At 42.1% G+C, this 16,931-nt stretch overlaps 1 protein-coding gene across 7 annotated transcripts in view; it reads left to right on the top strand.

Moving 5' to 3' along the window:
* Positions 1-2,398: 2,398 nt before the first annotated feature.
* PDE1A (phosphodiesterase 1A) overlaps positions 2,399-16,931 on the top strand; it is a 462,136-nt gene continuing 447,603 nt past the window's right edge. For all 7 annotated transcript variants that reach the window (XR_010129640.1, XM_055380347.1, XM_063695032.1 and 4 more), the window contains exon 1: positions 2,399-3,122. Coding sequence is in view for 6 of the 7 variants with exons in the window: in XM_055380347.1 (XP_055236322.1) it covers positions 3,103-3,122 (20 nt within the window). In the remaining variant the exon portion in view is untranslated. The remainder of the gene's footprint in view (positions 3,123-16,931) is intronic.

Below are 16,931 nucleotides of genomic sequence, written 5' to 3'. Positions count from 1 at the left end.
GTTTATATTCATGCTACCTTTTTGGCATATATATTTGAGATACATTTTGGGGAGGGGTGGTTTGTTCTCTTTGAAATCACTTTTTTCTATTGCTATTTTGAAGTCCATTTTTCCTTGTTTCTCTTGCGCTCCTCAAGTGGTAAATAGCTTGGAGTTCTGTGTGGCTCAGGTGCTGAGTGTTGCTGTGTTATCCAGCACCTCCAAATGGCAGTGCATGGAATTGGAAGTGGGCTGAATCACTCACTTACGTATTGTAGGTTTAGGGACTGGGAGGACCAGAGGTTCAGGGAGATAGAGAAGAAACTGGGCCCTGTAAGGCAATAGCTCTGATTACCTGAGCTTCTGCTTTTCATCTAAAGAATTTACCTGGATATCCTTTCAAAGAACTTTACATTTTCAGACGACAAATGAGGAGTCAAAAAAGCAGAACCTCTGGACATATTCTGCACTTGGCTTGCACTTTATGTTTTTTACATTTTGTATATAAAATACTTTGTAACCACTGTTACATAATTTACTTTATTCTCTTAAAGTTTACAGCAATAATAGCTTATATTGTTAATAATTCAAGTTTATATTTGCCTTTTATTTTCTTGTTTTTAGGATACTTAATTTTACTTTTATTTTTCAGTTTTATTTTCTTCCTTCTCTCCTTTTCAAAAAGTTTTATAAATTTGTTATAATTTAGTTTTATCCAATCCTATTAAATTTTGAGCTATTGCTTTTGTCTGACATATTTTTTATTCTTTTTTGTTTTTATTTAACCCTAGCTTTTATTTTCTGATTTAAATAAAAGATTTTCAACTGTTTTACTATTTTAAGGCAGTTTTAAAAATAATTTTACAATGTAATCCTTTAAAACATTGACATGCTTTTTTTATCTGACTTTAACTCACAGAAGATTTTGAGGAAGGTTTCAGCTTGGTCAGTTTCAGCTTGGTCAGTTGCTTCAGGGATTGCCTCAACCGCAGAGAGCACCACCTCCATGATTACAGCTGTAGGAGCTGAGGGAGGACTTTCCCTTTGCCCTCTGATAGTTCACTGAAAAAATCAGCCCACAAAAGGCAGATTAACTGGAGAAAAGGCATACGAATTGACTTAATGTGTATAAAAGAGACTTCAGAAGGAAGACCCAAAGATATAGGGGAAATTGTCAATGTTTATGCTTAGGTTTGACAAAGCATGAAGAGCTGTATAGAAATAGGATTGGATAAAAAGGGTATGGTCTAATGCTAATAGGCTGAGTGGGGAAACCCAGCAAGGCCTGTTTGTCCAGACTCTTGTTGGCTCCTCTGAGCATGCAATTCTTTCTTTTTTTTTTTTTTTGAGATAGACTCTCATTCTGTCTCCCAAGCTGGTGTGCAGTGGCATAATCTTGGCTCACTGCAACCTCCACCTCCTGGGTTCAAGCGATTCTCCTACCTCAGCCTCCCAAGTAGCTGGGAATACAGGCCTGTGCCACTAGACTCAGCTAATTTTTGTATTTTCAGTAGAAATGGGGTTTCGCCATGTTGGCCACACTGGTCTCCAACTCCTGACGACAGATGATCCACCTGCCTCGGCCTCCCAAAGTGCTGGGATTATAGGCATCAACTACTGCGCCCCATCCGTTTCTTTTTCCTAGGAATAGTGTGGGACCCACTCTGGAATGGGAATCTGATTGTGTCTGGAATTGGTGGGTTCTTGGTCTCACTGACTTCAAGAATGAAGCTGCGGACCCTCGCAGTGAGTGTTACAGTTCTTAAAGGTGGCGTGTCCGGAGTTTGTTCCTTCCGGTGGGTTCCTGGTCTCACTGGCTCAGGAGTGAAGCTGCAGACCTTAATGGTGAGTGTTACAGCTCTTAAGACGGCACGTCTGGAGTTGTTCATTCCTCCTGGTGGGTTCGTGGTCTTGCTGGCTTCAGAAGTGAAGCTGCAGACCTTCACGGTAAGCGTTACAACTCATAAAGGAAGTGTGGACCCAACGAGTGAGCAACAGCAAGATTTATTGCAAAGAGCAAAAGAACAAAGCTTCCACAATGCAGAAAAGGACTGTAGCGGGTTACCAGGCTGGCTGGGGCAGCCTGCTTTTATTCTCTTATCTGGCGCCACCCACATCCTGCTGATTGGTCCATTTTACAGAGAGCCAATTGGTCTGTTTTGCAGAGAGCTGATTGGTCCGTTTTGACAGGGTGCTGATTGGTGCGTTTACAATCCCTGAGCTAGACACAAAAGTTCTCCACCTCCCCACTAGATTAGCTAGATACAGAGTGTCGATTGGTGTATTTACAAACCCTGAACTAGACACAGAGTGCTGATTGGTGCATTTACAAACCTTGAGCTAGATAGAGTGCTGATTGGTGTATTTACAATCCCTTAGCTAGACATAAAGGTTCTCCAAGTCCCCACCAAATTAACTAGAGACAGAGTGCCAATTGGTGCATTCACAAACCCTGAGCTAGACACGTGGTGCTGATTGGTGTGTTTACAAACCTTGAGCTAGATACAGAGTGCTGATTGGTGTATTTACAATCCCTTAGCTAGACATAAAGATTCTCCAAGTCCCCACCAGACTCAGGAGCCCAGCTGGCTTCACCCAGTGGATCCCACACCGGAGCGCAGGGGGAGCTGCCTGCCAGTCCCGCGCCCTGCGGCCGCACTCCTCAGCCCTTGGGCGGTTGATGGGACTGGGCGCAGTGGAGCAGGGGGCGGCGCTGGTCGAGGAGGCTCGGGCGGCGCAGGAGTCCACGGCGGAAGCTCAGGCATGGCCGGCTGCAGGTCCCGAGCCCAGCCCTGTGGGGAGGCAGCTAAGGCCCGGCGAGAAATCGACCACAGCAGCTGCTGGCCCAGGTGCTAAGCCCCTCACTGCCAGGTGCGGCGCCGCTCAGAGTGCCGGGACGCCGAGCCCACGCCCACCCGGAACTTGCGCTGGCCGGCAAGCGCCGGGCGCAGCTCAGGTTCCCACCTGCGCCTCTCCCTGCACACCTCCTCGCAAGCTGAGGGAGCCGGCTTGGGCCTTGGCCAGCCCAGAAAGGGGCTCCCACGGTGCAGCTGCGGGCTGAAGCCAGAGTGGGCGCCAAGGCCGAGGAGACGCCGAGAGCGAGCCCGGGTGTCACCTCTCATAATGACCTACAATCAAACAAGGTAGGTCAGATAATTTCTTTTTGGTAAGTTTTTCCACAGAAAAGTGGCAGAAAAGTTACAGTAATATTTTTAGATTTTCAGGGAAAAGGGGTCCTGGTTTCTATAACCCCACAACCCCCACCCCTCTTGGAGAAGAGGAATTCTAGTTTCTATGGCTGGCCTCAGGGGAGAATGGAACTGAGAGACAGAAGGGCAGGAGAAGGTCGGAGGAAACTCTTGCTTCTGAGGCTGTTTTTGAAGGCTTCTTTTAAGGGTATTGTTTTCTTAGTCCCAATACCCTCTTCCCAGGACTCAGCCCATGCTGAGTGACTGATACAGGTGGAGGTATAAAGGCCTGGTCATTTTTGCCAAATGTACGATAACTCTGAAGGGTCTTGTTAGTCCCCATGGAGTCTGCAGAGGCTGTATTTTGGCCTGAAGTCCCAATGTGCCTTCTCCCTTTATTCACTCCCACTTAGTTCCTCCCCCTTCCATAGGTGCCGTTCCCAAGGTCACTTCCTAAGTAACATCATGTGCTGTAAAGTGCTTGTTAGAATCTGCTTCTATGAGAACTCATCCTGTAATATGAACCTTTTATTTTATTTTAAAAACATCAGCTTTATTTACATAAAGGTAAATTTACACGCAGTTGACCCCTGAACAACATGGGTTTGAACTTCATGGGTCTTGTACATAGACTTTTTTCAACCAAACGTGGATGGAAAATACAGTATTCATTGATGTGAAACTCCAGTATAGGGAGGGTTGACTATTCACATGTATGTGGGTTCTGCAGTTCTGACCTTGGGCCTTGAGTTTGCATGAATTGCGGGGGTTCTGGAACCAATCCCCCACTATGCTGAGAGACAACTGTATAGTGAAATGCACTCATTTTAAGTGTACTTAAAGTGCTATTCCTCAAATAATCCAGGCATACTTTGGCTTTCCTGCCTTTGAAACCGGCCCAATTGTCCTATAGAACTGATATTTATGGTTTATTTTGAGTAAACATAGAAATTGGCCCTCCCAATCTTAAAACTTGAGAAAGTTACAGTTATCTTATGTGAGTTGCTTTCTCAGAAAACCAACCATCAGGCCTCCCAGATAGTATCAAGGAACTGAAACTTACCAGATCACCACATCTGGACGATGAGACACTAGACCCAACACCCATCATAATTGCCTAACTAATCACCTGCTTCTGGTTGACCAATTCCTCTTCCTTACTCATCCCTAAATCCTGTCTTCCCCCCCCCTCCCGCCCCCCCGTATAGTTACATTTCTTCTCTGCCATTTAAACCCTTAATTCTAGACCATCAGGGAGATGGATTTGAGACTGGTCTCCCATCTCCTCAGCTGCAGCACCTTCTTCTCTGGCAATACTTATTGTCTCAGTGACTGGCTTTGTGCACAGTGAGCAGCAGGACTTGGACTGAACCCCTGGCATTTTGGTGACACCTTTGTACTTGCTCTTCCCTTTTCCTGGAAAGCTTCCCCTCTGCTGTCAGTATGTGGCCTTCCATTCCTTCAGGCCATTTTCTCATGAATACTTTCCTTTTCCACTCTATTTAGAAATGCAAGACACCTTCACTCTGAAAAGTTAGGTATACAATTTTTGTTTTATTAATTTCATGGTATTTATGACCTGCTGGTATGTTATATGATAAGCTTATTTGTTTATTTCCTGTCTTCTTTTTCTATATTATAACGTCCACAGGGCATGGATTTTTGTCTGTTTTGTTCACTGCTGTATCCTCAGTAGCTATAAATACTTGTTAAATAATTGAATGAATTAAAAAATCTGGGTTTGAATTTTCATTATATAAATACCTTGAGGAGGCTGGGCACGGTGGCTCACACCTGTAATCCCAGCACTTTGGGAGGCCAGGGCGGGTGGATTACAAGGTCAGGAGTTCGAGACCAGCCTGGCCAACATGGTGAAACCCCGTCTCTACTAAAGATACAAAAAATTAGGCAGGTGTGGTGGCATGTGCCTGTAATCCTGGCTACTCAGGAGGTTGAGGCAGGAGAGTTGCTTGAACCTGGGAGGTGGAGGTTGCAGTGAGCTGAGATTGCGCCATTGCATTCCAGCCTGGGCGATAGGGCGAAGGGCGAGACTCCATCTCAAAAACAAACAAATAAATAACTACATACGTACATACATACATACATACCTTGGGGAGTAATTTATTCTTTCTGTGACAGTGCTATAGAATTATATTTCATACCTATCTTCCACAGTCATTGTAATAAAGTCATATGTCATTAAGTGACAGTATGATATCCTATTGAACAGTAATGGCATGATATCCTATTGACAAAGTCACAGGAGATAAGTCTGAAAATCAGATAGGCCTTGGAAGCATTAAAAAAATATGAGAGCTGGAAGATGTGACATCCTTGAGATGTTTTGGTGTGTGTATGTGCAGGTGTGTTTAATTGGAATTTTGATTCTAAAATGTAATTCCCATCACAAGTACAGTTCACATTAACATTTAGTTTGAAGCTACTCCTTCCTCTCTTTTTACTCCACCCTTGGTGAGCAGCTCTGGATTTGTGGAATACTCAGAGACACAATTTGACTATGATGCTTGGGTGAAATTTAGGAGGGGATAACAGAGGTTTGAAAGTTCTCCCTTTACTCTGGATCAATGGATTGATGACTTTTTGTACTTTATGTAGCTGGTGTGGATATGTAGCCATCAGGATAGTGGAAACAAGCAAACTTAAATGTCTTAATGACTTAAAAAACAGGTTTATTTCTTACCCGTGTTTCACGAGGCCATCCATTGGAGATGTGCTCCACATTGTCCTTACTCAAGGACTGAGGGAGAATCCATCCCTGTGTTTCCACAGTTATGAAGGAATTTAGAAAAGGATATGGAAACTCATGCTTTAGCTTTTAAAACCTCTGGCTGGAGTGACACCTCTGCCTGGAATGACACCTCTGCCTGGAATGACTTCTGTTTACATCTCATATGCCACTACTGATCACAGGGTCACAACTAGCTGTGAGGGAACAGCTAGTGTAGGAAGAGGAAAGCACCAGAAATATTTGATTAGCAGCCCTGATGGGATAGTACCACAGATAGGTTGGGCTTGAGGTCACCTTCTGCATTGGCGGGGCCTCTTGTCATCGGTAGGCCTAATTGGACCAGGGCAGGGCCCAGGGCAGAGACGGGCTTGAAATGAATTGTTAAGGTCAAATGCTCTCAGTTTTGGGTGAGTGGTTTTAAAATCTTAGGAAAAATATCCACCAAGGAACATGATTAAAAAAAAAAAATCCACTCCCCTCAGGCCCCCACCCAGAGACTGATGAAGTGATTCTGAAGCTGGCCACTAAGTCACACTTTAAGAAACGTTAGAAAATATCTTTCTTTGGTTCACTTTTCTATTTTCTTCATTGGAGTGGAAAAAACTCTTTGAGAGTACCTGACGTATAATACTAAACACTTGGTAAATCTTTTATGAGTTAAAAAAAGAGTAACAATCATGAAACACTTAAAAAACCAATATAACCTGGCTTTCAAAACTGTCTTGCGTTAAATTTCTTAGAATGCTGTGAATTCTTACCAGGAATGGCTATTTTATATATATGGCATGCATTTTCCTCATCAATTAGCAACGAATGCAGAAATTAAAATTAATCAGTAGTAGCATGCTTAGGGATAATAATAAAATACGTATAGACTATCTTTTAAAAACTTTGATTTCTGAAAACGTGTAACTTCTTTCATTGGTTGTCTTTTTTGATAAACTTTCCACTGTATTCTCCATATCCTTGGACTGAGCGAATGATTACTTTTGTCATTTTAAGTAGTTCTTCATGGGAAGTACTTTTTTCCTTTTCTCTGAATATGACTGTTTTCTGTGATTATAATGATTGACAGCATGTTTAAAATTAAGATCATTCGGTTAGTATTCTAAGCAATGTTCAAGAAATAGCAAATTTCCTCTTGAAATGTTTTGTGTAATGTATTAAATTTATATTGCTAGTTTAGGAATGGCTTAAAGTGCTGATAACTCTCAAATAATTAGACACGTTATCTAAGCACTGCTCTATGTAAATGGAATATCTATTTTAGTGCACAGACACTACAAATTAACCAGAATTATTCCAAATGAAAAATTAAAATAAAATTTTATTTACATTTCATTATAATTTCTTTCAGATATAATTAAAATTCTTATTCTTTTGTATTCCAGTAAGATCTTCTTAATTTGTAAATATTTCCTGTATAGTTCTGGGCATGTATACTTTAGGAAAAGTGTATGAAATTTTTTTAAAAAGCTAAATTTCTAGGAATAGTATATAATTTATTTTATAAAATATCACTTTTATAAAAGGGTTTACTTTTAACCCAATGAAGTATTAGTAGGTTGAGATATTTCAGAGTGAAAGAGGAATCTAAACATCACTCTATGAAATTTTAGGAGTTTAAATTGCTGCAATTTTAAAATTATTTATTAATATTCTGGCTCTTTCTTGGTATAAAGTTTACATTTTTTGATAATGTTTCTTGGTGACCTGAGTTCTTTTTTTAAAAAAGGAATTTAACTTAATACCACATCTTGTTGAGCAAACTAAAATTTCAGTGTAAACATCCAAATAATTAACTTTCTATTTTGCTGCTCTCACAGTCTGCATTTTACTTGAGCTTCTTACCTGCATTCTGCAACTACTAATAAACTTCAACTCACTTTGGGAGGCCGAGGTGGGCGGATCACCTGAGGTCAGGAGTTCAAGACCAGCCTGGCCAACATGGCAAAACCCTGTCTCTACTAAAAAATACTAAAATTAGCTGGGGTGTGGTGGCAGGTGCCTGTAATCCAAGCTACTCAAGAGGCTGAGGCAGGGAGAATTGCTTGAACCTGGGAGGTGGTGGTTACAGTGAACTGAGATGGCGCCACTGCATTCCAGCCTGGGCAAAAGAATGAGACTTCATCTCCAAAAACAGAAACAAAAAACAAAAAACTTCAACTCACCTCTTCTGTGCTAACCTCCAGTAGTAATCAATGTGGTCTCAGTTATACCATTTTTAGGGAGTGAATATCAGCAAAACTGATGATATTTTCCTAAACAATTATTTACAGACAGGAAAGGTGAGAGAATTTCTAGAAACAATAAAAGAACACACCTAAGTTATAGCCAGGACTTTTGTCATTCTATGAACTGGGTTCCTCTTTAATTCTGGCCAAGTTGCCTTTCAAATTAATGTCAAAGATGACCACATAGAGAGAGTGTATATCAGCTTCCCCCACCAAACTGGTATGTATGTATGTATGTAGGTATGTATGTGTGTGTGTGTGATGTATTTTAGGGCAACCCGAGTGTCAGCTTCTTAGATGTTCCCTAGATCAACTGAGTTCATATTGTATTCTTACATTTAATGTAATTGGCTACAACCTCTAACCCAGTGTCTCTTCTGGTATCTTCAGTTTCATGAAAGCCACTTATTCTTGGCCTGAGTTTCTAATGTTGTTTTATCCTCTTTGTCTATTGTACCATTTATCTTCTCCTCTGTTAATTCCTTTCTCACGCCTATTCTTCCACTATTCTATCTTTAAATTACTGCCATTGCCCAATTTTATTCTGCTTCCAAATCACCACCAATCATGGGCTGATTGTCTAGAAAATTTTTATTGGATATGTGGGACCAAAAAAGATTGTATCATAGTACAGTATACAGTTTAAAACTGGATAATAGATATTTGCATCTGTTAGCTTTTGCTTCATGAGAAACCACCCAAGAAATTTAAGCTAACGATCATTTTATTATTGTTCCTGAATCTGTGGGTTGACCAAGTAGTTCCATGTCCATCTGAGGGCTGATTATTCTAGAATGGCTTTACTTTTAATTTGACCAGTTGGTGTTGGATGTTGACTGGGGTGATAGTGGCAGTGGCCGCTCCAGACAGCACAACCGCTGTCATCATGCTGGCTGCAGCAGAGAGACATGGCTGGGGCTTCATGCTCCATGGAGCCAGTGAGAGCCCTGCCCCTTCTGAGTTGGGGCAGAAGCTCCCCAGGTGTTGCTACAGCTGCCCAAGCTGTGGCTGCAGACTCATGCATCCTGCACTCTTGGGGGCCCGGGAAGGCCCCCCTGCCCTCATAGGCTCAGAAGTGCCTGCTCCCTCTGCCTGGATTTTCCCTGCTATCAGTGCCTGCTCTCATCTTGGAGCAAAGTTGGGGCTGAACCTGGGCACCATGAATGGCAGCAGGAGGCAGGCAGATTCCTGGGTAGAAGGGGGAAGGTCCCCAGTGACACCCTACCTTTAGGACAGGGAGGGCCTGAAGGCTGGGGGCTGGGCTGCCAGTCCCACGGAAATGGAGTGGGAACTTGTGGTGCTTTCTCTGGGCCCACCCATGGCTGCCCATGGACCAATTGGTGTGACTTCATCCCTTCTGGGGCCCATAAAAGTCCCGGGCTCAGCCAGAGATGAGCAGATGATGGAATGACCAGCAGCAGAGAGAAGCTTCCCACTCCAGGGTCTCTACTCTGCTAAGAGCTGCAGAGAGGATGGCACGAGCTGCCAGCAGAGAGGAGCCACCTAACCCAGAGCCTTCTCCTCTCTGCTGAAGGCTGAACACTCGTTGGAACATCCTAGCTGCAGAAAGGAGCTACCCGCAGCAGGTCTCTGAGCTCTTCTACTGCTCAATAAAGCTTCTCTTAATCTTGCTCACCCTCCATTTGTCTGTGTGCCTCATTCTTTCTGGTCACAGAACAAGAACTTGGGGCCCACCAAATGGCAAGTCTAGAAGATCTGTAACAGACACAGGACAGAAACATACCCCTTGCTCACCACATTGCTGGTGAAGAGAAGAGCTGAGGCCCTTTGGGGAGCCTAGACATTCAGGGCCATGACTCCCTCTTTGAGGCCCTGTGGTTTTTGGAATCTCTGAGCTTCTGGGTGCTGCTGTATTTCTTGGTGCCAGTTGGGAAAGCTGCTTGCAGTGTAGCTGATCCAGCTGCAGCCTTGCAGAGAGCTGGCACCTGTGGCAGCACCTGGAGCTGCCTGCCACACTGCAGCAGCCAGTGTGACTATGTGCAGTGGCCGGACCCTACACTTACTTGCTCACACACCCCTTGCAGCTCCATGCCTGGCTCAACCTTGGCAGATGTGGGATCCATGCTGGTAGTGTGATCCAAGTGCAGCCTGCCAGGCCGAGTGGGTGGAAGAAGCTGGGCCTGAGCAAAAGGTGGGCAAACGCACCACCAGCCAGAGGTTTCCGGCCAGAAAAGTGACACCCCAAAGATCCTGTAACAACTGGACCATATTCTTTTATTATTTAGCAGACTAGCTTTGGCTTTTAACATGATAGCAGCCACAAAGTTCTGAAAAGTAGCAGGAGACATGTTCTTAATACGTGAGCACTTAAAAAATCTCTGCCTGTGTCAGATTTGCCATTGATCAAGGAAAGACTGAAGGCCCAGCCCAGAATCAGTGTTGGGTAGGGGATAATCAAGGAAAAGGATATAGGAAGAAGAATTATTGAGCCAACTTGCAAACAGTCTACCACACGTTGTTTAAAAACATTTTATATATTTTTAAAAAGAGGTCATCTTTTCTTTTAGGGGACATGTATTTCAATGCATGGCTGGGCTAACTTCTCTTCTTCTGAACTTTTTTCTTTTCATCCTGACTCAGTAACTCAATCATGCCCAACCTCTGATTTTCTTTCTTCATTTTATGAGTACTTTTCTTTTAAAACTCTTCTTTGTCATCTAAATCCATCCCCCAAAGACCTAATTTTTGTAAACAAACCTGAAGATATGTTTCTGAGTAAAACAGCTCTCTCCATGAAGGAAATCCAGTGGACAACTCAATATTTTTTTTCAGCTACACAAATGTGAAGATTAAAATGTGAATTTCCACAAAACAGTAATAGTACTTTTATGTATTCAGTGCATAAACAAGGCTTGGGATTTCTAAACAACTTACAATAATTTTGAGTCCTCTCTATGGTTCCTCTGTTGTTGAAAATTTTGTAGCAAGCAACCTGAAAAAAAACCTTTCAGAAAATGAATATTCTGCAACAGATGGTACAGAAAGAGAAATGTGTTGATGATGACAAAAAAAGCAGGAGCATTTTGAAATAGCATTACTTATTTTTTAATAATCAGCTCTTATAAAACTACCCAATTTTATTTTCAAAACCTAAGAGAACTTTGCTGTAGAGTGTTCAAATCTAATTAACAATGATGGAAACTCTAAAACCTGAAAATTTTTACTTAAGGATTTATTTTTATCCTGGGAGTAAAGTAAGATTGTGCTCCTAGACCAGGCTTCAAGGGACTTTCCTGTCATGTTGAAGTAGCAACCTGAAGATCTGGAGGTGGAATATGGGATTTTACTTTTATGATTGCAATGGAGGGAGTAGAGTCTAGAGATCTGGTACATGTAATTATTTAGCAATCTAATCAGATATTACATTTGGGTCAATAACTGGCATAATTAAACCTCTCTGATGCCTATAGCACAGGGATATGTGCTTGGGTTGGCTTGTCTGATGAAAGATGGGCCATCCAGTTAAAATTAAGTTTCAGATAGACAACAAATAATTTTTTTTAATAGTAAAAGGATGTCCTATTCATCTGAAATTCAAATCTAGTGGGGGCATGCTGTATTTTTATTTGTTATTTCTGAAAATTTTATCAGTTTAAACAATATAAAGCTTAAAAGCCAGAACATACATAAGAAATAATAACACAGAGAAGCACATTGTGGTGGATTTAAAACATATCCACAAGTTCTCTGGCACTCCATTGAGAGGTGGGATGTATGTCCTTTCTTTTAAATCTGATCGGATTTAATGATTCACTTGTAACCAATAGATGCAGAGGAAATGCCTGCATAGCTATGGAGGCTAGGTCATAAAAGGCATTGTAGCTTCTGTCTTGCTTTTGCAGATGAGCGCCCAGGAAAGAAAAAGACTACCCTAAGGCCACCATGGTATAAGGGAGCCCAGGTCACATGGAGAGCTCAAGCAGCTGCTTTAGTTGACAGCCCCAGCTCAAGTCCCACTGAGGCAGAGCCAGCATCCACCACCAGTCATGGGAGCAGGCACCCATAGCAGGGAAAAGCCAGGCAGTGGGAGCAGTCACTTCTGAGCCTGTGAGGGTAGGGGGGGCCTTCCTGGGCCCCCAAGAGTGCAGGATGTGTGAGTCTGCAGCCACGGTTTGGGTAGTTGCAGCGACACCTGGGGAGCTCCTGCCCCAACTCAGAAGGGGCAGAGCTCTCACTGGCTCCATGGAGCATGAAGCCCCAGCCGTGTCTCTCTGCTGCAGCCAGCGTGATGGCAGCGGTTGTGCTGTCTTGAGAACTCCAGCCTCCATCCCATGAGTAATTCCCAGCAGAAGCCCAGGCATTGTGGAGCACAGATAAGCTGTGTGCTATCTTAATTCTTGACCTACAGAATCCAGGAGCATAGTAAAGTGGTTTTAAGCCACAAAGTTTTGTGGTTATCTGTTACGCAGTAATAGTAACTGTAATACACACGCTCAGTATAAAGTGAATGGTTAAAATAATCAGTGGTGCAGGAGCTTAGTGGAAGAAGGAGTCATCAGAGGCTTTGGTAGGGTGAGGATTCCCCTACTGTGCCCTGCCCCCACACTCAAAAGGCAGAGCTTGATAGGGAGTATAGAACATGGGAAATGAGAAAGGGAGAGCGTGAAAGCAGAATTAATGGTAAAGATCCTTGTTTTTTTGTTTTTGTTTTTTTTTTTGAGACAGAGTTGCGCTCCATCACACGGGCTGGAGTGCATTGCAGCTCGCTGCAACCTCCGCCTCCCAGATTCAAGTGATTCTCATGCCTCAGCCTCCCAAGTATCTGGGATTACAGGTGCCCGCCACCATGCCTAGCTAATTTTTGGATTTTTAGTAGAGACAGGGTTTCCCCATGTTGGCCAGGCTGGTCTTGAACTCCTGGCCTTAGGTGATCCCTTCGCCTCGGCCTCCCAATATGCTGGAATTACAGGCGTGATCCACTGTGCCCGGTTGGGAACCTTGTTCTTTTTCCTTTACAATTTTCTTCTTAGGATAATTGCAATTTAAAGTAAATCAGCTTGCAGAAGCACTGGAAAAAAGATTAAGGGTTGAACAGAAGAAGGAATAAATTAAACTTCCATTTTAATTTCTGGGCTATGTTTCTGAGCATTTGAAGATGAAGCTGTTATGGCTGTGCATAGGACTTAATGGTCTTTAGGGAGCCTGATAAACTGAGAAACAGATTGCAGTAATTTTGCATTGGTGACCCAGTAGGCTGACTTAGTCGCTTAAATTTCACATTTCTTTAACATGCTGAAACAAGGAAATTTTAAAGTGTTCTAAAAGAACAGAAAAGTTTCATGGGAGAACAGCAATTTGGTGAAAAGAGGATTTTCTTAACTCCTCAGTGCCTTTTGAGAAGTCTCCAAACTGCTGAATGACCAAAGATAAATGCAAAAGAAACTATGTTATCTCTATTTGTGGAAGGATTGTTTCTGAGCTTCACCATCCGCAGTTGTTGTAGGGAAGATATTGAAGGTTGCGTCATTTTCCCTGGGGACTTGACAATGCCTGAAAAGTTTATAATTCAAAGGATGTCTTATATTACTCAAAATAAAGTTAACATCTAGAGATTTCTATTTACATGTGAAAAAGTACACTTCTTAATTTAGAAGTGGGCTTTGGGCAAAATTATGAGGTGGGTATTGTGGAAACAGTCTCTCTACCCCTGTATTCTTTACTTTCTTTGCTCCCTTTCCCCCACACCTCTCAGGACCTTCCCAGGACCCCTCAGCTCTCATGCCCTGTCCTGGCCCACCAGTTCCTCTCTTCCTCTGCAATAGCCTGCAAGCGCTGGCTTCTCTGTTTCCTCCAGTCTTGCCTTTGAACCTATTGATGGCTCCTTCACATGCACCATTCAGATGTATTTCCCCTTAGTGAGGCATAGCAACCACATAGTCTGTATCTTCCAGAATAAGTCATATACCTATCCTGGTACATTCCATTGTCTCCATGAATTAAAATTCCTCAGCAATTCTAAGATTTTGATGTCAAATTCATTTCTCATAATTGCTCTTAAGTCTGAAACTCCAAATCATTTTTAGATAATGTGTTTAGATTTAAAAAATTTTTTTTTTAAATTTTTGAGATGGGGTCTCACTCTGTTGCCCAGGCTGGAATGCAGTGGCATGATCATGGCTCACCTCAGCCTCAACCTCCCCAGGCTCAGGTGATCTTCCCACCTCAGCCTCTTGAGCAGCTGGGACTGCAGGCATTCAACACTGTGCCCACCTAATTTTTGTATTTTTAATAGAGACAGGGTTTTGCCATGTTGCCCAGGCTGGACTCAAATTCCTGGGCTCTACAGATTCACCTGCCTCAGCCTCCCAAAGTGCTAGGATTACAGGTATGAGCCATTGCGCCTGGCAGTGTGTTTAGATTCTTTATATGAAAGTTCTATTCCTCACACCTCATTGCTTCTATTTTTAAAAATCAGCTTTCTGGTTACTCTACAGCTTTCACTGTAGCTGTTGATTCTTGCCTTACTCTCTTTGTCCTTGCCCAAATTCTGGCATTTTCCCCATCCATCCATCCATCCATCCATCCATCCATCCATCCATCCATCCATTCATCCATCCATCCAGTTTATTATTCATGCAGACAGTTCATATTATACAATTATACAGTAGCCTCATAGTTACTTATGGCCCTCAACTTTGATAGCCTTATTTGTTTTTCAGTGGAGTTACCTGCACATAGTGAATATTATGTTAAAGATATAAAAGTATTTAAAGTGTAAACCAGTTATTGAAGAGTATCACCACTTTGGTAGCAGGATCAATAGCTCAAATTTCACTGGCTTTCCTTTTCCCCTTGCGATGTGGCTGGCACTTTTAAGACTCTGCAAATTCTCACCTAAGTCTTCAGCCTCCCTGGGGGAAGGTATGTCTCATGTGTGCCTCAGAAGAGTCTGTGGGTGCATGCCCTGAACACTGTCTTGATCCCTCTGTGCTCTTTGGACTCCCCTTTGCCTGAAGGGCTGCTTGTCAGTGCTCTGCCTGCAGCTGCTTGCTGCAAAACACCCATGCTCACTCCATGTGTTCACTCTCTTTGAACTTTCATAGCTGCCTGGTCCAGTGTACCAAAGAATGTACCTTACTTGATTAGACTTTGTTTTAGAGACTTAAGTAACACTCCTTATGCCTGTTCTGTCTCAAATACTCCCTTATGAAACAAAGGTTGGCTGTTGTTGTTGCTGTTTTAGCTTTTGACTTTATTTGCTTGTACTATAAATTTATAGTGGTGTTTCTCACCTTGAATCACCTACTTTAAGTTACTCCTTTAAAAGTGCTGCTGCCTCAACCCCAAAGATTTTGGTTTAATTTGTCTGGATGGGCCCTAGCATCAGTTGATTCTACTGTGCTATGAGGGTTGAGAACTTCTATTTTATAAGCATTGACAGGAGGCCAATGTTATAGTCATCTCCTCACCCTCCTAATCTTTATTCCGGATGTCAAAATAGTAGTCCTCCTCCTTCAGATGAAAGCCGACAAATCACCCTTACCCACCAGCAAGTCATATCAAGAGATCCACCTGATGGCGAGAGAAAGCTGAATTTTAGTTTGGTGCTTGAAGTGAGTCCATAGCAATTTGTATAAGGAAAGAATTTCAAACACAGACTTCAGAGGGAGAAAGAGACAGCCTTATGGGTGCTATAGAGTTCCCCATTCTAAGCTATAAGAATAATCTTTGGCCAAGTTGAAAACGATTGAGTAGGATCAGAAAATAAGCATATATTATCTCATTTTCAGCCTTGACCTATTTATTTTCCTGTTTACTATATAAAAACACAGTTAATGTGATGTGTAATGTTAATTCTGGATTTTAATAAATTTCTCAGTTTGCTAGGGTTAAAATTTATATTGGGCACAGGAGAATCTTTCAAAGAGTCAATCAGTTTTGCAATTTCTTTTGGACAATCAGCAGAGGAGGATTTAGTGATGATAATGAAGTTGGAGCTTTAGGTCCTCTGGGAGGAACTCTAGAAATGTGTTCATATAGTCCTATTGTTTTTTGTAAAATTTGCATAAGAAATATGTTTTTTTCTTAAAAAGCATTTTCTTCCTCAATTGCAGAAGCTTCAGGCCTTGCTTAAATTGATTATGTCTAGTCCCTGAGAACACTGTGAAATAGGATACTCTCTTCCTCAAAGTGAAACGGCTGTTAGTTCAATTGTCTTTATCGTCCATTTCTTTTCTAGAAGAAAAAAAGTAACAAAAAGGCTTACCACAGGGCTTATTTTATATGAATGTGTACCACTAACTATGCACAGTTGTTAAATTATTGCAAAAATCTAAATAATTGATAAATAGCCATTGCCTCAATTACCTGAGTGCCCCCTACTGCCATTCCATTGAATCCCTGCAATTCACCCAGGCCTCCCGTTATCCAGAAACTAATAAGGAGCATGAAGGAGCAGTTCAGGACCTGGTCCAGTGTTATGACCACCAGCATCCATTCTGAATGGTAGATCTCTGTGCTAAATGAGTTATTAAATAAGTTGGACTCCGTGCCTGCTTAAAAACAACTTTTAAAAAATCCTGCTGTTACATATTATAGGTCAGAAGACTAAGTGTCGAGTTAAATACCTTTATACAAGAAGTGGTCCTATAAAAATGCCAATATCTTTTATAAGTTATTTTTGGAAATTCATTTTGTGTTCATTTAATATCTGACTTGTATATGACAAAGAAAAGTTATGTCATGTTGAAACTAGATCTTAGATTAGTCAAAAAGAATTTGAGGAATACCTTAATAGGGCTTTAGTTTGCAACTTAGAGG

This window comes from Gorilla gorilla, chromosome 11, assembly GCF_029281585.2.
Source record: "Gorilla gorilla gorilla isolate KB3781 chromosome 11, NHGRI_mGorGor1-v2.1_pri, whole genome shotgun sequence".
NCBI classification, from domain to species: Eukaryota; Metazoa; Chordata; class Mammalia; order Primates; family Hominidae; genus Gorilla; species Gorilla gorilla.
The sequence above is the reverse complement of the archived record's forward strand: the minus strand, read 5'-3'. Positions and strand labels throughout refer to the sequence as shown.